The sequence below is a fragment of the Haliotis asinina genome, chromosome 14 (assembly GCF_037392515.1).
Source record: "Haliotis asinina isolate JCU_RB_2024 chromosome 14, JCU_Hal_asi_v2, whole genome shotgun sequence".
NCBI lineage: Eukaryota > Metazoa > Mollusca > Gastropoda > Lepetellida > Haliotidae > Haliotis > Haliotis asinina.
Window position 1 is genome coordinate 28,989,621 of NC_090293.1, and position 24,689 is coordinate 29,014,309.

Here is a 24,689-nt window from a genome sequence, read left to right on the forward strand (position 1 = left end):
ACAGAAGTATACATATATTTATGTAGTTTTAATACACACTACATTGAATCCATCCGGATACATTTCAATGCCAAATACATTTTCAAATACTTTTCAACGAACAGTTATACTTAGCCTGGTACCATTGATCACTGAGCATACCAACAAGTGGTCTCTATTTTTGCTCGAATTTGTGTTCTTCGTTGCAAAATATCTTTCTATTTTCATTATCCCTTTGAGAGATTTCCTATATTTCCAAAATACATGCATTTTATTTTTATACTCATATCATGCATGTATTTCTTGGCTAGGAGTATGATATGATCTATAAGATAATCTGTGTACTAGGAACCAAAATAGATTGTGGACTTAGTTGAGACAAAACGTGGTATTTTGTCTTTCAGAAGAGCTTCAAAGTGGAGCCAGAAGTTTTTGGTATGCTGACAGTAACAATACACACATTCTATATCTTCTCTTTCTTCCGAACAAAATGAACAAACATCATCATCAACAATTTTCATATATAGCAGCTCACGTTTGGTGTAAATTTTCTTGTGATTAAATCTGTATCGAAAAACTGTTCGTAACATTACCACTGTTTTAACTCTATAGTCTATAATAGAATTACGACTGTCGCAGCGCTACAAATGTTTTTCTTTTTTTTTATGGAAACCCGGACCCTTACACAATTATCAAATCTCGACGACACTGATCAATACAGAATCTGGTCGTTTTCTCTTTTTTTCTTTCTCTCTCTGTCGCTGTCTCTCTCTCTTTCTCTCTCTCTATATATATATGTGTGTGTGTGTGTGCGTGTGTGTGTGCGTGTGTGTGTGCGCGCGTGCGTGCGTGCGTACGTACGTGATCCCGGTTCGCCCTGTTTCTTGGTCCCTCTGCACCAGACACCGTACTTGTAGTGTTCTTCTTAGTGGTAAATGGCTCATATCTACTACCTCTATCTCTCAGCTTCTACGTCATGCTGACATGCCGTAACATATCTAAACCAGTCTAGACCAGTCTAGTGATTAATATTTGTGGGGACAAACCATGCGGCAATGTAACACACTCGACCACGTCACCGAGTCCGACTCTCCCTTTGGTCAACTCTTAAGACAAGAACAGTTTGCAAGGAACCAACCAATCGTAAACTCAAATACCCACGGGAAGTTGCACTAAGTGAATGATGGAATGATTCAAGGTCCCTTAGCAACGATCTACAGCTCTAATAGCTATTTCACCCGAGCGCCCTGTGATGAAATAACTTGTATTGTTGATGTAGTGTTCAATTGTTTCACATCGCATTGTTTAATATCCTTTGTTTCAAAAGAATTATTTGAAGGCAGACAGTGTTGAAATGTACCGGTGAGTTTTCAGTGGAACAAGCGGGGCATTTGAAGGTCGAGTGTTTAGTCAAAATATAATAACTTAGTTTATTAACATGCATAATTGTCCGCTGTTCGAGACAAAAGGAGTGCACATTGTCACATGTTGATTCCCCAAGTATTCGCTGCACATATGTCCTGAAATCATTCCGTAAAAGAACTAGGTGTGACACAAAAAAACAACAAGAACGTGTGCTTAAAATAACAGGCATTCGTGACCAACTCGTGCTATTACGGGACAATCCGAATGGAGGTTACGGAAAAGGGCGAGTGGCGACGAATGGTTAACAGGTTACAGAGCCTCGCGAGGCCCTACTTCCGGTACTAAGCTAGTTCCTGGCTCATTTTGCGCGCCCCAATTTGCTATGTGCGAGACGAGGCCCAGTGTACTTCCGGTACTAGATTTCCGGTGACAAGCGTGTATTCAAGATCCAGATTTGGTTCCAAATTGCGCTACCGTCAAATATGGCTTTACAAGACCGGACCAAGCGTGCAACCATGCTTGACTTGGCCTGACAGTCGTAATAGTTAGCCGATCTTGATTGATCGGAAATTTGTTATTTCTGCAAGGATTATTGCGTTTTAACTCTCAGCTGACAACTACGAGGCCATTCGAAAAGGTATGAAACATTCTTTGTCACCGGTAGTCCCGAGTGACGAAGTGCCCCGTTCTAAAGTTAATACACATTTTTATGTCCAAAGATCACAAATCAATACAAAGGTATCACTCTGGCAGAACAGAAGTATGCGACACGACACATAAACTCGGAGTAATGTAGTACCGGAGCAGTGATTATAGCAATAAAACCAATGATGGTAATGTTCACCACCCAGCAACACTGATAGGAAGAAAGGGCTATGCAAGGTATGATCATCACAATGATGGTCTCCTTGTTGCCTGTGGTATAGTCTGAGATGAGAGGCAAGTGTTAATTCCCTTCATATACCTCTCTAAGGCATACGATTCTTGAATCATCCTTGCAGCTCAATCGAGATCATTCTAAATCTAGTTAAAGTTTAAATATATCACATCATTTTCCCTTGCTGAATATAAGGTACAATGAAAGCCAGTAAAATGTTATTGTACAACACTGCCTAATAACTATATCTAAGCATGACAGTTAAATCATACTTGAGTAATACTTATAGATCCTACTTCAAAATGAACGTCTCGCCACTCTCTTATAATAGTTTCAGTTAGGATGGCATGATGATTAAGCTAAAATAAATTATGATTAATGTATGTACAATGTTAAATGACCGAAGGAGAGTAAATATGAAAGGTTTGATCACCCTCAAACAGCGCAATAAACATGTGCAAAATGTATAAACACGAATGTTATTTCTCCTCCTTGTTAAAATAAACCGATCGGTAATGAAAGTTATCTTATTTCAAGAAAACATTCGTTATTGCTATATTTACCCCAGCAAAAGCACACACGCTTGATCAATGACAGATGCTGCTACTGTTGTTCTGTTTTCACAAAATGGCAAGAGCCGTAGACTCACGCCTAAAATAACCAAACATAGCCTTGAGACGGTCCTTTGGGAACCTCATTAGTAACAAAGACTGCACGCAAAGTCTCCAGATCCAGTAATTGACCATCACAGGGTACAATTTGGTCTTCTGTCCTCTCTTTCTCTCCTCGTCTCGTAAAAACGCACGAGATTAACGTAACCTTCAAACGTCAACGTCAGACACATCATGGTGACAGTAGGCATCCTTAACACGTGTGGTTGGGACGCATTGACACCAGCTCAGACAGAAAATGCTCTTATCAGTCAGGATCTATAGGTTTCAACTGCTCGATCTAAATATACATGAGTGATTGCGCCTTCTGCGGCCACGACGCACCAACATTCCTTCATTTTAGTGAATGAATTTGTGTTTACAGCTGTATACATATAATAACTGTATATATACAACTACCAGTTCTTTATCATTCATAAGTAGGGAAAAATTACAACTTTAAGGATAGTAATCTACTATACATACTTGAAATTGTACATTGTCAAAATATTATTCCATATTCGGCGAGCTTGTCGATGACGTTGTGTCAGGATAGGTCGTATCGTGTGACGTCGTTCTCTGATCCCGTGATGACGTAACCGTTGTCGAACTGTGTTGGGGTGAATACGGCGAAGTGCTTTGAGGGTCCGGGCAGTCATCACTGCAGTCTGATACCTGTGGCGAAGATGGGTCACTCTTATCCATCTGTCCTATCTTGGTGTTCTTACATGTGGACGTCCACAACGTAGCCGATCGATGACGTCATTTGTGTTCTGGTAACGTCTCACCACTGGAGAAATGGTGTTCCAGTGGCTGTGGAAATGTGCAGCTACTTGTCGTTGAGACATCCCCCCACAGACCATCCCAGTGGCCTCATGACGTTGTGTGACCCGTGAAGGTCCCGGGGTTGAATAGGCCTTCAGCAACCCATGCTTGCCATAAAAGGCGACTCAGCTTGTCGTAAGAGGCGACTAACGGGATCGGGTGGTCAGGCTCGCTGACTTGGTTGACGCGTGTCATTGGTTCCCAATTGCGCAGATCGATGCTCATGTTGTTGATCACTGGATTGTCTGGTCCAGACTCGATTGTTTACAGACCGCCGCCATATAGCTGTAATATTGCTGAGTGCGGCGTAAAACTAAACTCACTCACTCACTCATGACGTTGTGTAGACGTCATCCTTGGCAAGCTATGCGCTTTAATAGCCGTATAATTTTTTGAACGATCGCAAGGGCAGGGCTTGAGCTTTCCAAAGTGACAGCATTGTGTGACATTCTTTTGCTCTGTTTCTTTTTCCCGGAATGCACGTGCAACAGCGTATTGCACGTCTCAAGGACGAAACCACTGACGTCACGGAACGTGGCACGTGCATGCATGTTGGATACATGTCACTAATCTCTGAGTTTAAATCCTTATGTGTCTACACAGGTTTTAAATTTATGTGCCTAGTATATAGTTTCTTTATGTGCCTAGTATATATTACGCTAGACGTAATGACCAAATTATCCTTGTGAAATTCTTGAACCTACTTAGTGTATTTTCCTCACTACTTAAGTTTACATCTGCGCATGCCAGTCAGCTGGAATCGTTTCATTCAACATGGCATGATCTATCTGTAAGTTCTAGTTAATGGATTTAGAGAAATTTAGATGTCGACGTTTTATTCGTAAACTATGCTTGCATGTATGTTCATCAAGGCATATCCTGAAAAACACTCAATACTCTCATGTTAAAATTATATGCAGTCCCCCAAGTCAACTTGTTTCTTATTTTACATTGCTTGTTCTGCTGCTGGACACGTTACGTGCCTCTGTTGGTGTATTCGTACATGGTTCTTATAGACTTTCAGTGAGTGAGTGAGTTGGGTTTTACGCCGCTTTGTACAATATTCCAGCAGCATCATGGTGAGAGGCACCACTAATGGCTTTACACATTGTACCCAGGTGGGAATCGAACCCGTGTCTTCGGCATGAAGACGCTTCAACTAACGCTTCAACCACTAGGCTACCCCACCGCCCCTAAGGCATACCGTAAATACGTGTACCTGAGGAAGGTATTCAAATTGCTAAAGACTGCTACAAGCAAGTAGTCTTCACACATTGTTCCCGTTTCGGGGAATGGAACCCGCGTCTTTGTCTGATAATGAATTATATTAACAATATTAATGAAATACTTCATTACTGGCTTATCTCCTTTGGTTGTTTCCCTTGTCTTCGTCAAGCGCATACGAGACAGTACATTACAGTTTACTCGAGAGACACGAGTGGGTGGCCTGTCCAACCTATCATTTCACCAAGAACATCAGGAACGCGGTTCATCTTGCTGTGTCTGTGTTGGAAATCGATCCTTCAGTCTGTGTGTCCCGAAAGTAAACACACAATACTGTCCCAGCCACCCCACTACCAAACCCCTCCATCCCCGACAAACCTGTCTTGATTTTGTTAATGACAAACCGATGACAAAATAAAATGAAACACCTGATATACAAAGAATATCAACTAAACTGTTCACGTATGAATGACTGCATTAATATGACAACAGTTTTATGCTGCTTATGGTGTTTGCGATGATGATGATGATGATGATGATGATGATGAAGTGATGTTGATGATGATGAGGATGACGACGACGACGACTGTGGTGGTGGCAGTGGTGGTGGTGGTGATCCTTGTCCACCTACTTAAATGCCACTTTTCATTTGTTCGACAGAATGGACATTGACATACCATATGAACCATTTCCTTTTCAGAATGATCATGAAAGAGGCCAATAAGGATCCAAAGCAGCTGATAAGGTCCAAATTTTCTACAAAGGAGTTTTTTCCTTGCCCAAACGATGGCGCCAAGACTGCAGCTGAAAGAAAGAGGGCGCTGACCCGGTCATTTTAAAATAAGCTTCTAATCAGAAACCTCCTGCAAAGCCTTGCGGTAATTATGGTATTTAGACAGCCATCATTCACTTTACGCTACTCAAATGTTTTTCTTTCAGTTGCCGGCAACAGACTTTGAAGTTTCTGGACAGCAGACCCGCACTGATTGCCGTGTGCACACTGGTCGTCATTGAGTGTGTCTGCGTACTGGTAGAGCTCATGGTCGACCTGCAAGGCATTAGGTGTAAGTAATGTATTTTCAAATTGCAGCTAACGCTTGGGTTGTAATATTGACCCCTGGTGCCTTTGTTGAAGTTTACGAGTGGCTGTTTTGTTTCATTTCCAATCTTCAGTCAAACTGCAGCCAGCACCGCTTACCTAGGTACAATTCATTACCACTGAATCCAGGTCCCTGTTCTGTATGGTATGGTAGGCTAACCCAGTGGTTAAAGTGTCCACTCGTCACACAGAGGACCCGGGTTCGATTCCCATATGATTACAATGTGTGAAGCCAATTGCACGTGCTCATCCATCCCCCATCACCCATATACACAACCATAACACATCACTGACTACCTGTCATTCACCTTTATCAACGAGTGTTGATATAACTGATATCAGTAGACACGCTGGTGAGATTCTATATATCATCCAAAATCATTCTTCATTGGTTTTCAAAGAAACATGCACAACTCTGAACATAGCACTGCCATCAGATTTGCAGTGAAGCGATGTCATAGCATTGTGATGTCATCAAGTTCATGACGTCATAGCATTGTCAGGGCATTGTGCAAAATGTAATGTCCAAACGATATCTCGTAGGAGATATCGTCTGATCTCAAACAAGCGATATCTCGTGTAGAACACAGTTTCGGATGATAAATACACGAACATAACACATCATTAACTACCTATTGATAGCAGGTAGTATATGTTGAAGTTGTGTTTTATCGAAATAAATAGCCGAACACATATGATTGACAGCATAAAATGGTGACATGCTAAAGTCGTTTCCCATTATCGTAATGCATGCTTGACCACCAACTCGACCACAGCAAATGCGAAAGTTATTTGATCAGAAAGAAATATGGACAGCAGGGGATCAAATGAATTTCCATTACATGAAAGTATTAAGCCGCAAGGCTCTTCTATCGTTTTATATTAAAATGTATTATTGTATTATTTGAATGTATTGACTGGGCCTCGTGTATAAAATATGATACAGATCAACATCTTTGGAAATATATGTGTTATGTTTATAGAGCATCATTTGATGGCAAAGATCGAAACGTGTTAAGACTAAACATGTGTCTTTCATCTTTCGGTCACAAAAAGATTGTTCTAAGTCAGTTATTAATGGTTTATCTAAATAATATATGCGACACTCAACACTCAGCTCTTGTGGCTGGAGGGTATATTGTCGAAGACAACATTATCATGTATCTTAGGCGGCGACAGACCGATTACACGGTACATTAGACGATATATTTGCTCCAGAAAATGAAAGCAACAGTTTCTAAGGAGAGAAATTAAGAACGGCTCACTTGCTCTACAGACATAATGGGTTATTGACTCAGAGATATTGTTTCGTGTACAATATATAGCAGCGTAGATTGCTTTCCGTCATGTGCACATGCATGTAGAGGTATAGTCACCCTCTGTTATAGAAAACAAATAGCATTATTTGAAGATTGCAGTGAGGTGTTTAAACTTGATGTTATCATTCAGCTGTGAAAGAAATGTTTCATATAAATATAATTAGCTTCTGAACCCTTTTCAGAATTACAGTAAACATGTGCTAAAAGCAGAGACTGTATGATTTCGATGATGTCATAAGCATATGTTTTCCGAATCGATTACTTTAAAGTTAAGTCTATTCCTTTGTGAAAACAAACTTCCACGATAAAACGATCTGAGGTTGCCTGGTGAGGTTGTATTTGAGAATTGAGTAATATGCATAACACTTAGCGTGAATTAAAGAGTGCCCGCAAAGTCACTTTTGAAGACTACAGGGAATAGGAAGCTGCATGTGCACAGCACCATGATAACTTAACAGAAATACAACCCACATACCGTAACATGAACTAAATCGACTCACTTCAGTACCGCTCAGTAAGCAAGTTCTCCAGGTTGTAAGATTTTCAGCGTGTTCAACCTGATCTGACCATTATTGGGGGCTTGAATTCGCGAAACTCATTTCGTGTTGTTTTTCCTCAATAAACTAGGGATTCTTGCACTCATCACTCGAACTGATGTTGCAGAAAAAATGGAAGGAATCCAAAGCCTTGGCAAACAAGCAACTGATTTTCTGATTTACGTCGTAAGTGTAGGTTTATGTTCGTTCACGACCTGTGCTTCTGCGCATTAACCTTATAAATAAATAGTGTTCTCGGTATGCTAGTCTTTTTGTGCTTATCATATCTTAAGAGATTGAATGTTGCTGTAAACAGCAGCATTCCAGTGATTTGTGAATAAAAAAGCCTTGCTCGGTCACGTCAGTAGCACACTACTGATCAATGACATCGGGGAAGGACACTACCAAGGCCTAGATTTTGGAAACACGCTTCAATCGTAAGTTAATGTTAAGGTATGGCACTTAAGACTCTCCTAGAGTGAGTTTAGTTTTACGCCGCACTCAGCAATATTCCAGCTATGGCGGCGATCTGTAAATAATCGACCCTGGGCCAGACAATCCGATGACCACCAACATTAGCAGCAATCTGCGCAATTGGGAACCTATGACATGCGTCAGCCAAGTCATCGAGCCTGTCCACCCGATCCCGTTAGTCGCCACTTATGACAATCATGGTTGTTTTTTGTGTTTTTTGTTTGCTTGTTTTTTGGGGTTTTTTTTTGTTTGTTTGTTTGTTTTTGTCTGTTTTGTTGTTGTTGTTTGCCAAACGCTGCACTCAGCAACATTACAGTTTATAAAGCGGACCAGACCACTAGTCGTCTCTTACAGCAAGCAGGGTTGCTGAAGGCCGATCCTAAACCATTTCTTCGCGGATCCTAAATTGTGTGGCCGTACTAAGATGTCAGTGAGCTTTGGACAGCCTGATGTTTTGTCACCTTTACCTGATAATGTATGATGACTCGATCAACCTGTCCTTAGCAATGGGCGGTTGGGCTGCCGCGCGGTCAAGCGTTCGCCACTCCGAGGTCCAATGTTCAATTCCTTACACAGTATAGACAACGCTCTTCTGCCCACCGTGACATTTCGTTATAACGACCTGGTTGTCGGGTAGAGTAGCAGCTAAAGCGGTCGCTCGTCACTCTAAAGGCCCGGGTTCCATTCCCCAAATGGATACAATGTGTGAAACGCATTTCTGGTGTCTCCTGCCGTGATATCGCTGAAATATTGCTCACTCACTCACTCTTTAGAACTACCAAACGGAGTAAAGTCACACTCATTAACTCTCATTAACATTTTTAAGACAGTAACAAGACTTCAAAGTACATGTACACCTCTTTTTATGATCTCGTTATCATTTGCTTGACATCGTTAATATGTTTGCAGGGTTCCCAGGGGTTTCTGCATGTGTTTATATTTTCTTGCTTCTGTTGCACACAACAAACTGAAAGTTCACAGCATTATGACCATTTCCAATTAACCCGATTGCTTTCCGTTTACGAAGTTCAGGATGTAGTTGTCGATATCTGTTTATTTCGGGCCATCATTTCACATGGATCGTTATTATTTCAAAGGCAATATGCGATCTGAAATAGCACTCATAAAGCAATAACTTGTTCGATTCAAAATGTGATGTAATTACTGCGACCGTGTGTGAGACGAGTTATGTTACGTAACAAATGTTATTGATGTGCTCTCACAGCTTCTGATTTTTTTCCTGGATTCACAATGGAATCACAATGCTAGTCATACAATGTACAGACCCGCGAAGAATGCAGCCATCACTACTGTAATTTCAACACATGTTTTCAAGAGCAAAAAGAATTTTGTTCCCTTAAGAAGATGCCATATTTTCAGTTACCGAATAGTGTATTGGTGTCCAATTCATTGAACCGTTTTGAGCAATTTCTCTGTCCTAGGAATAAATAAAATCAAAGTGGACAGTTTGTAGGATCAGTCATCATAAAGAAGTAGGATTCACAACATATGGTCTTCACGTAACACGCAGTTAAGGCCGGTCTGATCTATATTCTTCAAGCATGAGTGAAAGCCCTAAGGGGCAGTTCTGTTACTCATATCTGTAAAAGAATCCAGCTAAAGTTGCAGAGTGTAACACTATATCGATTACCCGTGAGCATAGCAGGATACGACAGACAGAAAGCTGCTAAATTGGAACTTTGAAAAAGGTTCTGACTTCAGACTCAATATAGCTTTAAGTATTTTGTTTAGAAACCTAATTCGATTTTCGCTGAAATGCTACACTTAGAGAGAGGTGTCGCTTTTCTCTTGCCTACTTTCTAAATTTAACCAGGTTCCAGTGCCTTCGAGTGTCATCTCAGTTTGGAAGGAAATAAAAGTTTGGACAGCGGAAGACAGCATGTATGTCGGCGAGTCTCGCAATACTCCCCTAGGCAAGGGTCCGTTAAATCAGAAGTGCTCTGTCATGAAGTCATGATTATGTCAGTAACGTTCAGGGCCGTATACCCTTTTCATATTTGTCAGGGTTGTGACTACAATGACTATTTAGTTGGTGACACATCGTCGTTTTTGTAAGGTGTCATTATATTTTAATTACATCAATATTATGTTATTCTGTAATTGTGACGAATTTATTCGTCACTACATATAAATAAACAGAGTCATTGGCAAGGAACAATCAGTTTCAATTATCTGCCGAGACATGTTCCATTTGACTTGAATCGCAATGTATTTGTATTTGTCTCTTTTTGAAAATACTGCCTAGCATTCGGCGCTTGAATTGTCAAGTGACTATCTAGTGCAACTCGATTGTTTGAATAACATTGTTGAAATCAACTGGACGACTAAATCCTTCGGACTCTTCACGTTCAAAAAGGGGGTCTATTTTCTCATTTCTTACTTTAAAGGAAAATGCCATGGAAGGAACTCTTCACCAATGACATACCTTTGCAGCTAAGAACAACTTCGAATGAATAGAGCTGATCCCTTCGGGGATGGGGGGAGCAACGGAAGCAAATAACTTTACCCATTGTCTTATATTGATGATGTCACACCGTTAAAGATCTGGTTTAGAATATGTCTCAAGTAGCCATGCTTGTCGTAAGCGGCGACTAAAGGGATCGGGTGTCAGGCTCGCTGACATGGTTAACACATGTCATCCAATCCCATTTGCGTAGATCGATGCTCGTGCTCTTGGTCACTGAATTGCTCTGTTATTTATAGACCACCATATAACTGAAACACTGCGTTAAACAACACACCAACCAGACAGCCAAACTAGTTGAGGTCATCCATAATTACGGCGTAACATTTGAATGTGGCATGAAGACTGTTTTACATGGGAATAACTGTACATTTCACCAAAATATAGTCCCCACTGTCCATATTGTCTGACTAATGACTATTTGTATGTATGCAATAACACGGCCTTTCTTTCTGTTTGCAGTCAGATTTGAAAATGAAGAACACGAAATTCAAAGATTTGTGGATTATCTGAAAAAGACCTACCCAGAGGAATTTCATTCTTTTGAAGGGAGGACGATGGAGGATATTATCTACAAATTGCAGAGTAATATCAGATTAAACAATGAGAATGATCTATACTGTTTACCTTGCAACTGTAAGCAGAACCCCAATACAACTATGCCAAGTCCTAAGGATTACACATTAGTCAAAGACACAGCTAAAGCCAATGAAAAACCTGTAAATAGTTCCTCCAAATCTTCTCTGAGTGATATTGTGACTACAAAACCCTTGACTAGTGGGATATTTGACGATGGAGGAGGTGGTGCTACCCATTTTACGGAATTGCGTGATGGCAATAGTGTGATTGAAAACAGGACAACGTCAAGTAATGATACAGTTGCTCTTCTTGACCTCAGCAAATTATTTGTTTTGGAGATTAACAACGTTAAGGAGAGTTTCTTTCTTGTTGCGGAGTACTACCCAGAGCACGTGGCTCAGGACACGACAAAGCATCAACATTTCCACAGCGAGTATGAGAAAATACACGAGGTCTCCACTGGAATCCATCTTGGGAGTCTGGCGATACTGTCAATTATGGTTATAGAGGTAAGAATCAGCCAATCAGTGATTACTGGACTTATTAAAGGGCGACTCTGCTTGTCGTATTGGCATGCCTAGCACATTTCATTCACCTGGGTTTGTTAGGAGTTACTGATTACCCCGATTAACACAAAGGCTAGGTCTAAGTTCCACACATGGTATTATTACAATGTCTCGAACTGGACACAAATTGGCCCCAGAGCGATTAGCACTACCGTCCTTAAAACGAATGGAAGGAGTGAACGGGAAGCCTCGTTGGGTTCCTAGATTGACCATCAGTGTGCCGAATCTTCGTGTCCAGAAAGATTCAAGTTTGAATTGAATTTCATTGAGTTTGGTCCCGATCGCGATGTTGCTGACTCAGGCAGTTCTAGAGACGTGTTAATCAAATCATATGGGATAACACTGCCCGGCGAGTAGCAGTTGTACACATCTCACGAGTTCCACGAATGATGTATCTCTAGCATACTAGACAGTACCTGGCAGTACTTGTCTCGAAGAGGATGTCAGGAAAGGGTTTCAGATAAAATTTGACCATGGCCCGAAAAGATCGAAGATCTCTGACATTATCTTGCCCTTTATTGCCGCATTGGTGGTATATACTTACGTTTTCGTGAACAACCCGGATGTAACTGTTTTGCAGTGTTTCACAGATATATTGTGTCGCAAGGTTTCAGTAAACTTAAGTTTAGACCGACCAACTTGCTTCAAGAGTATGCGGTTTCTTGTGACAGTGGTATTAAAACCCCTAGTTCATTGGCGTGTTTTAAGTGATATGTGAAACTGCATCAGTGTTCAGTCATCATCATTGGCCATCACTTCACATCTTGAGACATATTTCCGAACAGGAAAAATATAGGTTAAAATTATGGTAGAAAATCAAATCTTTAGGAAAACAAAGGTATGTTTGATTCAAGTTTATATAACGTCACAGATATTGTAATGTTTACACTTGTGATGTTTAGGGCATCAAATATCACAGAAAAATATTTCCAGCCAATTGTAAAGAAACCCATTTTCAAAACTCCTTGTTTAAAACTAACGAGGTTTATCGACATTGTAAAATAACTGCTCTCGAAAACTTTTGTTTGCCGTCTTGTTGACGCTGGAAGTTTCCGAGACAGAAATGGGATTGCTTTGAAACACATCGACGTAAAGGAACAATGAATAACGTCATAGGGTTCCTTGACAACTGAACACTGATTAGTTTAATGCAGACCAACATCAATACCGAGCCCATTCTTCCTGAAATTGTAGTCAAGTGGAATATATCATCAACACTATTTTCAAGTTGTGCAGGACAAAACAAACTTCACATATTTCATTGGGGTGAAGACAGATGAAAGGTATTCAAATGTCCTAAGTATATATGATCATTGGCGTTCGTTTGGTTATTTGTCAATAATATCCCTTTATCTCAAAGTTTTAATACTATATCCTTTATCTCAAACTTTTAATACTATACCCTTTATCTCAAAGTTTTAATACTATACCCTTTATCTCAAAGTTTTGATATTATACCCTTTATCTCAAAGTTTTGATATTATACCCTTTATCTCAAAGTTGTAATACTATACCCTTTATCTCAAAGTTTTGATATTAAACCCTTTATCTCAAAGTTTTAATACTATAACCTTTATCTCAAAGTTTTGATATTATACCCTTTATCTCAAAGTTGTAATACTATATCCTTTATCTCAAAGTTTTAATACTATACCCTTTATCTCAAAGTTTTAATACTATACCCTTTATCTCAAAGTTTTGATATTATACCCTTTATCTCAAAGTTGTTATACTATATCCTTTATCTCAAAGTTTTAATACTATACCCTTTATCTCAAAGTTTTGATATTATATCCTTTATCTCAAAGTTTTAATACTATATCCTTTATCTCAAAGTTTTAATACTATACCCTTTATCGCAAGGTTTTGATATTATATCCTTTATCTCAAAGTTGTAATACTATACCCTTTATCTCAAAGTTTTGATATTATATCCTTTATCTCAAAGTTTTAATACTATACCCTTTATCTGAAAGTTTTGATATTATACCCTTTATCTCAAAGTTGTAATACTATATCCTTTATCTCAAAGTTTTAATACTATACCCTTTATCTCAAAGTTTTGATATTATACCCTTTATCTCAAAGTTTTGATATTATACCCTTTATCTCAAAGTTGTAATACTATACCCTTTATCTCAAAGTTTTGATATTATACCCTTTATCTCAAAGTTTTAATACTATACCCTTTATCTCAAAGTTTTGATATTATACCCTTTATCTCAAAGTTGTAATACTATATCCTTTATCTCAAAGTTTTAATACTATACCCTTTATCTCAAGGTTTTGATATTATACCCTTTATCTCAAAGTTTTAATACTATACCCTTTATCTCAAAGTTTTAATGCTATGCCCTTTATCTCAAAATTTGAATACTAAAGACTGAGAAATCATCATATGTATGTTCTTGTGCACACATATATGCACACGATTGCTTTAGACAGGCCTAAGAGTGGACGTAATTTGAATTTGTCTCATACTGTAAGAGATGTAATAGCTCCATGCTTCAGTGCTCTATTAATAGGGTCTGTATGCAAAATGTATAAGTACTGACACTTAACAATATGTAATTTTGGGTAGAAGATCAATCTTATCACTGTCCAAACATTGATGAAAGTGTTGATAGTATTTACTATCTGTATGCAAGATATATGAGTACTGACACTTCACAATATGTAATTTTGGGTAGAAGATCATTCTTATCACTGTCCAAACATTGATGAAAGTGTTGATAGTATGACATAAAAATGATCATTCTTATCCCTGTCCATCATTGATGAAAGTGTTGATAGTATTTACGTAAAGAAAATGTTAATTGAAATAACAAACATTGTCATAATAAGGCGAGAGAAACACGAGGTTTCAACATTACTCCTCTCAATAAAGCAAACAACATGTGCTGCCTTGTTTCACATCTGAAAATATTGGCTACAAACATCATCACATATGTGTCTCAACAGGACGTCGGGCATTCTTTTTCATGTGATACAGGCAAATCTCACTGAATTTTACAAGGCAAGTGAGTGAGAATTGCTCTTACTAATCCACAATGGTTTTGTGGTTTAAAAACGCAACATACCATCCCTATTATGTGGTAACAAGTCAAGCGACAGATGCCACCATATGCACCGTCAGTGTATCTGATCTGATCCATGTACATTATACAGAATCAGTTTTAATTGGCAAATCGAAATGATTCGGCGAATGGGTTTAAATGAAGCTTCAGTTATTTGGTGTCATTATAGTGACATTTTTATAATTCCGTAATACAACGCTTGCAAGAAAGTCTATCGCTGAACTTATAGCAATGTGAACCAGAAATAAACTACATGGAACGTAGTTTGCTGTTGGAACGAATGTGACTCCCTGGATATGAAAAATGTAAAGTATTTGACTATGCTTCATCAGAAGTGAAAAAGTACACACGAGAGACTGAATACTTCATCAAACATGATTTTCTTCTGTATCAGCTTCAAACAGTTCCTGTACACATCAGAAAGGATTTGATCCTGAAAGAAAACCATATTCTTATTTTCAAGTTATCTCTTCTATCAAAGACTGGTCCACAGTTCTGATGAAAGACAAGCCTGATTGGTCATATACCGTTACTGACTGCATTTATGTATTTCGTGGTGATTGGTCAAGTATTTCCGATGTCAGTGCGGTCATCACATCCTTCCAACGAACACTATTTGTATTGAGGTACTCTGACTACAATACATGAAATGTTATATATATATATATATATATATATATATATATATACATATATATATATATATATATATAGACCCCAACTAGTAAGTATATAGATATGAAGTTCATACGCATATGTATAAATCTCCAATATCCTTCTTCATCCCAGCTTTATGATCATTTTGTATTTTGTGTTGTTCGTTTTGCGTACTGCCCTTCATAGCAATGGAGGAAATATGCTAAATTATATCATGGGTCAACATTGATACACAGTGATCTATTTATATATTTTTCATCACGGTCTTGCTATTTACTCCTAACTTAATGTGGGGCGGTGGGGTAGCCTAGTGGTTAAAGCTTTCCCTTGGATTGCCGAAGGCCACGGTTCGATTCCCCACATGGGTACAATGTATGGAGCCCATTTCCGTGCTGGGCTATTGCTAAAACAGCGTAAAACTCAACTCACTCACTCACTGATTACAAATGAATCTCGTGTCCATTATGGGCGTGACCATCTGAGGACATGTGTGTTATAAAAAGGTCACCAGAATACTGTATTACAAGACGTCTACTTTTGAAAAGTCAGATTTCTCTTTATGTCGGGTAATATTCCAAAAGCTGAAGCATTTAGTGTTTACACTTCACAACTTTTGTGGTGCAATGATCGATCATGCTCTTTTTATCGTTATTTCGAAGGGCGTTTTATGACCTCTGTTCAGAATTTCTTCAAACAGGGTTTCAACTTTCAGAGCCCCAGGAAAGCTTTCAAAACATTTTGTGATGGGCAAATATCCAAGTCTGACCCTTCATTGACAAACATGATGCCCTATGAAATTCCTTGTTTTGATTTGTACTTTACTTCCGGTGCAATTTTCAGTTGAACAATTTCCTATACTTTGCGTTTGTTTCTGCCAAGTGCCATCCGCGGTCTTAAATGCTTACCTGATATCATCACTTTTTCACTAAAAACGGCGTAAACCAATCCACTAAATGAGAAACACAAATGCAGATATCTCTTGAACTATTTCATCATTAGAGACACCGTTTTTCAATGATACCACATGGGCAGCACGTGATTACCATATTTGTCCTTGACATTAACTTTATGATCTCTTTATATGGAGAAAAGTCGTAATATTCAGTTTGATTTTGACTTGCATGCAGTGGCAATGGAAGCTCGGTAACGCTATTTGTGCACCAGCCCTTAGTTGAAATTATTCGTAATTTCACAGCGTGCATTGACTGAGAAGAAAATGTTACCATCATTCCAAAACCAACATGAAATAACGACTAGTAAAATTGATTTCGGGACGAGACTCTGCTGCGTGACCCAGCGGGATCTCCAGCTGTGTCGAAAATAGGCGCGAGTGTCGCTATTGATCAAACTTTACGGCAAAGATGTCTGAGTGCCGACTTTTGGCAATGCTTCAGTCACCCCTCTTGATCATGTCTATGATTTGCTATGTATGATTGATTACTAGAAGTTGATCCTTGGGACATGCTTTCATTTCTTTATCATTACATAATTAGTCCAAGGCTCGAGTAGTTATATGGAGCTCAATTCTCTAGACTGAAGCTACCGAGGCGTTGATTGGCTTGTAGTGTGGGTGGGGTGGGTCAAAATAATATTGTGTTTAAACTTCGGAAAATATCGTAAATTATACTTATGGAACAGTAATCCCAATATATCCGGTATGCTGCCATGGTGTTAATAATTTTGTAAGATGGCTGTTTACTTGCTTGCCTTCCAGTGATGCGTTGAGTGTCTTCATTTACCAAATAACCCCAACTATATCATCCTCAAGATTTATTTGCTCTACCACTCTCTCCTGCTCTCTCTCTCCTACTTACAAGCTCCTTAACAATAACACTCTACCCCCTTCTCTCTGCCTGTTTGTCTGTCGCTCTCTCTCTCTCTCTCTCTCTCTCTCACACACACACACACTCCTCTGTCTCTCACCACTCTATGTGTATTATCTCCATCTTTCTATATTAATGACGAAATGTGATTTACTCTGAATACTAGTGTCATTTAGGTATTCTGTAACTCTGAAGAGCTATGACCCGATCGATCGATCTTACTTTCCGCCCCTTCGCATTCACTTGCCTCCAGTCTCATGCCTCTCAGCACTTCTACCCTCAAGGTCTGTCGGTCCGCCATACTTTATACATTAACCTCCCTTTCTCACTGGTACTACCACGCCAGAGTTTCTCGGTCTCTCTCTCTCTCTCTCTCTCTCGCTCTCTCTCGCATTGTCTCCCTCTCTCTGACTCCCAAATTCATCTGTCTGTCTGTTTGTTTGTCTCTGTCTCTTTTTCCTACACCGTCTCTGTTTCTCTACCTCTCACTGTCTCCTATCACCCCTCTGTATGTTTCCCTTCCTACCCTTCTGTGTACCCTCCTCTCTCTACCTCTCTCTGTCCCCTATCACCCCTCTCTCTACCTCTCTGTGTCTCCTATCACCCCTCTGTCTGTCTCTCTTCCTACCCCACTCTCTACCTCTCTGTGTCTCCTATCACCCCTGTCTCTCTTCTTACCTCTTTCTCTACTTCTCTCTGTGTCTCCTCACACCTCTCTACCTCTCTTCTTACCCCTTTCTCTACCTCTCTGTGTGTCTCCTATCACCACTCAGTCTGTCTCTCTTCTTCCTACCCTTCTCTCTACCTCTCTGTGTCTCCTATCACCCCTCTGTCTGTCTCTCTTCCTACCCTCTCTCTACCCCTCTGTCTGTCTCTCTTCCTACCCCTCTCTCTACCGCTCTCTCTGTCTCCTATCGTCCCTCTGTCTGCCTCTCTTCCTACCCCTCTCTGTGTCTCCTATTACCCCTCCGTCTGTCTCTCGTCCTACCCCTCTCTCTACCTCTCTCTCTGTCTCCTATCACCCCTCTGTCTGTCTCTCTTCCTACCTCTTCTCTCTACCCCTCTATGTCTCATATCACCCCTCTGTCTGTCTCTCTACCTCTCTCTCTGTGTCTATCACCCCTCTGTCTGTCTCTCACCGTGTCTCTGCCTCCGACCCCCCCCCCCCTCCGTGAATTTGTATTTTCACCCTTTATCTCTCTCCCATCACCCTTTCTCTGTCCGTCCCTCTCTCTCCCTGAATGTCAATCTCCAACTATTTAGAAAAAAATAGGATTGTCTTCCATCTTTCTCTCTCACTTTTTCTTTCTCGCTATGTGTCTTCTCCGCGTCTTCTCATTCTCTCTCCCACCACCCTCTCTCATTATCTCTCTCCCATCACCCTTTCTCTGTCCGTCTCTCTCTCTCTCTCTGAATGTCAATCTCTCCAACTATTTTAGATAAAAATAGGATTGTCTTCCATCTCTCTCTCACTTGTTCTTTCTCTCTATTTATATGTTTCTCTCCGCCTCTAAAATTTACGAACTTAATTTAGAACATCTGTCAGCGATGTCAAAAGATTTGCTATACTTTTTCATACCCTCTTTGCACTTGAGGCGAAATGAGCCGGAACGAAATTTTCTGGAGATTCTTGGAAATTCGAACTGATTTCTAAAATTTCTTACTGCACTCCAAATACATTCTAACTGTCTAGTTCAATTCTTGTATCATGGCCGATTGTTTTGAGCATGTTCAAAACGTTCGATGTACATTCGAAGTGGAAATATATCGAACGGCACATGAGGTGCATTCTAACTGCATTCTAAGCATTCTCACTGCATTCTAGGTATTCTAACTGCATTCTAAGCATTCTCACTGCATTCTAGGTATTCTAACTGCATTCTAAGCATTCTCACTGCATTCTAGGTATTCTAACTGCATTCTAAGCATTCTCACTGCATTCTAGGTATTCTAAGCATTCTGAAACCGTTCGAGGCAGAATAGAAAAGACAAGCCACTTCCAAATCCTGCCAGAATGCCTCGAATGAGTCGGAATGTATCTCGATTACTGCTGGACTTCAGGTGGAATATGCTTCAGAAGTATCGGAATATTTTGATTGAAGTTGGAATACATGACTGATAGCATTTGGGAGTAGCATTCTTACAAAGCTTGAAAAAAATTGTTTATTTTGACATTTCCTTCGGAATGCGATTCGAATTTTGCAAATATTTTTTCCGACTGATTCTCCTTGATTCCTGGCAATTCGAAAAAAGTGTGAAGTGGTCTTTTACACAAAGACATCATTGGACTAAAACGCCGCTTTTAAGGTCAAATATCTAAAATATCAAAGTCCGTCTTTTGATCTTAGTAACTTTCGAATAGAAATTTGATACAGATAGACCGAAATAAGTAATAAATATTTAATACTTTTTCTTTGATTGTCACCTATGCGAAATGTAATTACCCAACCAGAATGAGAACTGCCCTGATTAATATGTTTACGGCATGCTGCAACCTGTTTTAGAAAACCATATCTTTATCTGCATTAATCGTTCATGTAACGCTATACTGAAGACATCACATTCAATTCCACTTGCCTCGTGACCAAGAATATCTGTTTCGCTATAAGGAGAGATTTGACGCCAGCTGGTGATTACAGGTCAGCATGCATTCCAGCCTGGAAGATGAAATCGCAGATTACACGTAACAACAGAATTGTGTTCTTTGGTGTCCTGATATCGTGAAATAAAAATCGCGGTTTGTTATAGTCGCGGATGATTATAATTATTCCTGCATTTAAATTATTTCTCTCTAATACATGTCTGTACTAGGTAACCCTAACTTTAATAATGGTGGATGATAACTGAAATGAAGGGATTTGATAACTGAACAACTCTTTTCTCATTTCCGTTTGATTTTTCTCGCAAATGTTTGGATACGCATGAACACGAACTAGTCACAGCTATGAAATTACAGCCTAATTGGCATCGATTGTGTACATGAAAAAAGACGATCGATAGCACGAGCACCAACAACATATAAACCACACATAATAATGGGTCCACCTTGTAGTTGTGATATTATAGTCACGAAACCTTAATTATGCTCATACCACTGTGGTTGTCTTCCCAGATATGTAGATCGATTTCCATGCAGTTCATCACTAGATTGTCTAGCCCAGATTCGATTATTTACAGACCGGAGCCATAGCTGTAATATTGTTGAGTGCGGCATTAAACAACTAACCAACCATTTTGTGCAGTCATATCTCTTAACAACCATAGAGTTCCTGAGACATGTTATTCTCAACAGAATGGACCATTCTCAAGCAGAAATTAGATTAAAGCTTTGGAATCCCATAGCAATATGTTGATACATGGGGCACGTGTTGACTATATGTAAACTAGTTTCCAAGTAGGTTTCCGTATGGAAAATACCACATGTCCTGTATACAGATCGTGATGCGTACGAGGGCTGGGCAATAGCTTAATTATGATGGACTACAAGGGTCGAGCTGGATTCTAGGTTTTCACATACAGTTAAGCCCAAGACAAATCACGTTTGCCGCCGAACCTGGAGTGAATTTACCTGATGAAAGGATTTTTCGCATTAGAAATGACGCCACCATAATTTCCTTAATGATTATCAGACAGTTCTTCAATTTGAAAACAGATGGAATCTGTCAGGGACAGATCACATGAAAAGGATGGGCGAGTTCATAACCAGTCATTTGTGGTATCTAGGGCTGTAAGGATGCCTCGAACTATCGATGGATTGCGATTGCCTCCGATAGCAATTAATCGATGGTAGAAACAATAAACTATCGATGCATAGATAGTATGTGTGACTATCGATACTGTTTAGTAATTGACTTCGGTTGACAAATGCACAACGGAAATTACAGGGAGTTTTGGTGTTGACTTGGAGTTTCGTTGAGTTTATGTGCTATTTATTTAATCTAGGTGTCAAGTTTCTTGTCAGTTATTAGATGAGACTACTTCAGTTTGTTATTATAATATATTAACTAAACAATCATTTGGAAAATGCCTGCAAGTGCGTCAATTCAAGGCGAAGAAACTATCGCAATAATATGTTGCAATAGACTATCGCTATCGCAATAATTTCCCCGTCAGTAGGCAACCCTAGTTGCATCACTGGTAGTCATCATATACTATAAACAAAAAAGGCATTGGCGATTTGTAGGTTTTAGAAATCTATTAATTACCTATTGTGTTCAAACAATCGTCAAAATATGTAACAAAAGTGTTGATAGTATGATTTTAGAGATTTGCAAAATTAAAAAATCGGTTTTACCTGTTGATTTTGATGATATTTCTTACAAGGAATAGAAACGCATCGCCACAACGCACAACGCCCGACACGGGGATCGTGCTAAGTCGTCACCATCGCGCTCAGCGTTTCCGTTATCTAAAAGTATCCACTTGGTCGTTCACTTTAGACATTACCTTCTTCTTAACTGGTGTAGAGAAGTCTATTTAAGTCGAGTTAAACATGTTTGAAAATATAACATTTTTGCAACAGAATTCTCGTCTATGCGTATCTAGAATAGCATATCATTTTTAAAATAATCAATCATTTTTTAGCTATTTCATTCAGGGAATGAACTTTTATCACTGTCAAATACTGGAATGTCAACAGTAGTACAGCTTTGATAGTGTTGAAGAAACTGTGCATACAAAAATGTAAAATCCACATTTATCAAACCTGTGTCGACACATAAGGATTAAAACTCAAAGATTAGTGACATTACCCAACATGCATGTACGTATCACGTTCCGTGACGTCGGTGTTTTCGTTCTTGAGACGTGCAATACGTTGTTGCACGTGCATTCCAACAGAACAACAACACAACACTGTCACTTTGGAAAGCTTGCGATCGTTAAAAAAAATAAACGGCTATTGAAACGTATAGCATGCCAAGGCTAGAGTCTACACAGCGTCATGAGGCCATTGGCATGGTCTGTGGAGAAATGTCTCAACGACAAGTAGCTGCACATTTCCACTACCACCGGAACACCATTTCTTCACAGGTGAGACGTTACCAGAACACAAATGACGTCATCGATCGGCCACGTTCTGGACGTCCACATGTAAGAACGCCAACACAGGACAGATGGATAAGGGTGACCCATCTTCGCCACAGGTTTCAGACTGCAGTGATGACTGCACGGACCATCCCAGGACTTAGCCGTATTCACCACAACACAGTACTAGTTCGACAACGTTACGTCATCACGGGATCAGACCACAACGTCCCGCCAAACGACCTATCCTGACACAAGGTCATTGACAAGCTCGCCGAATGTGGTACCGAACATTTCCCCATAGCTTATAGACGTGTGCGTGAAGGTTATGCACAGACCTGTGTATTGGAGAGGAATCGCTTTGGTGGTGGTGGTGGTGGTTCCGTGCTGATTCGGAGTGGAATAAAAGCACGCCAAAGAACTCTGGTTATTGTTCACTGCAATCTAACTGGTGTGGGTTACAGGGATCAGATTCGTCGACCTGTGGCAATGCCTTTTCTGCAACGTCATGGTCCTGGGTTAACATTCCAACAGAACAACGCCTGACATTATAGGCAAGGGTTGCTATGGATTTCTTGCAACACCACAACGTTGATTTACTCCCTTGGCCTGCAAATCCACCATATGTGTCCCCGATAGAGCATGTTTGGGACGAGATGGATCGACGTCTACGCCGTTCTCGTCATCCGCCAGGTAAGGTCCTTGACCTTGCAACAGAACTTGAGAGAAACCGGCCTGACATCCCACAAGCCTTCCTTGCCCATTGATGGGCTCTATGCGTCGTCCATGCACTGCTGTTCTCAATGCCGATGGTGGACATTCCCGTTATCGAGCTTGTGATATGGTCGTTTGGCCCCTGTCCCGGTTGTGTACTTCGTTGTGATTTACTTTCAGCTGAAATTCTCCCGACTTGTTATGATCTCATGATCCCTCCAAGAAGGTGATGAGAATACCGAGCGCACAGTAGTACATATAACAAGTAGTTTCCGAAATTATAACATGATACAGATCATCTCCTACATGTTTCAATAGTTTATCTTCAGGGAGAAGACTTCTCTGAAACATGTAGGAGAAGATCCGTGTCGTGTTATCATTTCGGAAACTGCTTGTGTGTGTGTGTGTGTGTGTGTGTGTGTGTGTGTGTGTGTGTGTGTGTGTGATTGTGTGTGTGTGATTGTGTGTGACTGAGTTACAATGTCAGTTGTACATTCGACTCTGTTTTTGCCATAGATTTCGTAGGCATGTGAAAGGGTTTTGTCTTTTTATAAACATTTCAATACAACATAAGCTTGCAGTGACTCATGTATTGGTGTTCCAAATGGCACAAAGCCGTGTTGTAAACAGGAGCACTTTCACATAGAACAACGCTACATAAAGGTGCGTGAGTGAGTATGGTTTAACGCCGCTTTTAGCAATATTCCAGCAATAATTCGGCGGGGACACTAGAAATGGACTTCACACATTGTTCCCGTGTGGTAAACAGAACCCAGGTCTTTGGCGTGACGAGTGAACATTTAACCACTATCCCCACACACAGCCTCTGCATATAGGTAGTGAGAAAGATTGGCCAAGTAACTGACCATAAGCACAGTGACTCTGCATATTTCCATTGTGATTTAGTGTGAATTTATCGCACCTAAGACAGACAAATATAATAACAGCCCGGGCTTGTTTCCTTCGACAGAGGGGAACATGGTCGACCTTGCAGTAAAAAACGCATTATTTCGTTAAAAAGTGTAACGTCAATTAGCCTTACTCGAACCGGTTATCATCAAGACTGTAACCACAACAATATTTCCTGAACTTGTAATTGATTTATACAGTAATAGATCTCAATAAAGAATAAAACACATGGACGGGAATGTCCACAGGTGTAAGGATGTTAAAAGTGTAAAGAGTTAATTTGCAACTTAATGAATCACCAGAGTTTCGGTGTAGGCCTCTGTAGCTGAAAATGATAGCATGGCAGCGGTTATACATACATTTTATAAGCTCAGTTTGTTTCTTACACTCGGCTGTAGGGTTGCCAAAGTTTTACGGTATGTTGCCGTATGTGTTAGCGTATTGCAATATGTTGTGAAAGTGTACACATGGTTTAAGGTAATGAAATTACTGTTTCCTTTCTTTTT

General features: G+C 39.9%; 1 protein-coding gene across 3 annotated transcripts in view; it reads left to right on the forward strand.

The window, feature by feature from the left end:
* The window catches only part of LOC137261164 (uncharacterized), a 46,282-nt gene that overhangs the window by 7,785 nt on the left and 13,808 nt on the right, over window positions 1–24,689 (forward strand). For all 3 annotated transcript variants that reach the window (XM_067798866.1, XM_067798867.1, XM_067798868.1), the window contains exons 2-3: window positions 5,860–5,984; window positions 11,296–11,921. In XM_067798866.1, coding sequence (XP_067654967.1) covers window positions 5,860–5,984; window positions 11,296–11,921 — 751 coding nt within the window. The remainder of the gene's footprint in view (window positions 1–5,859; window positions 5,985–11,295; window positions 11,922–24,689) is intronic.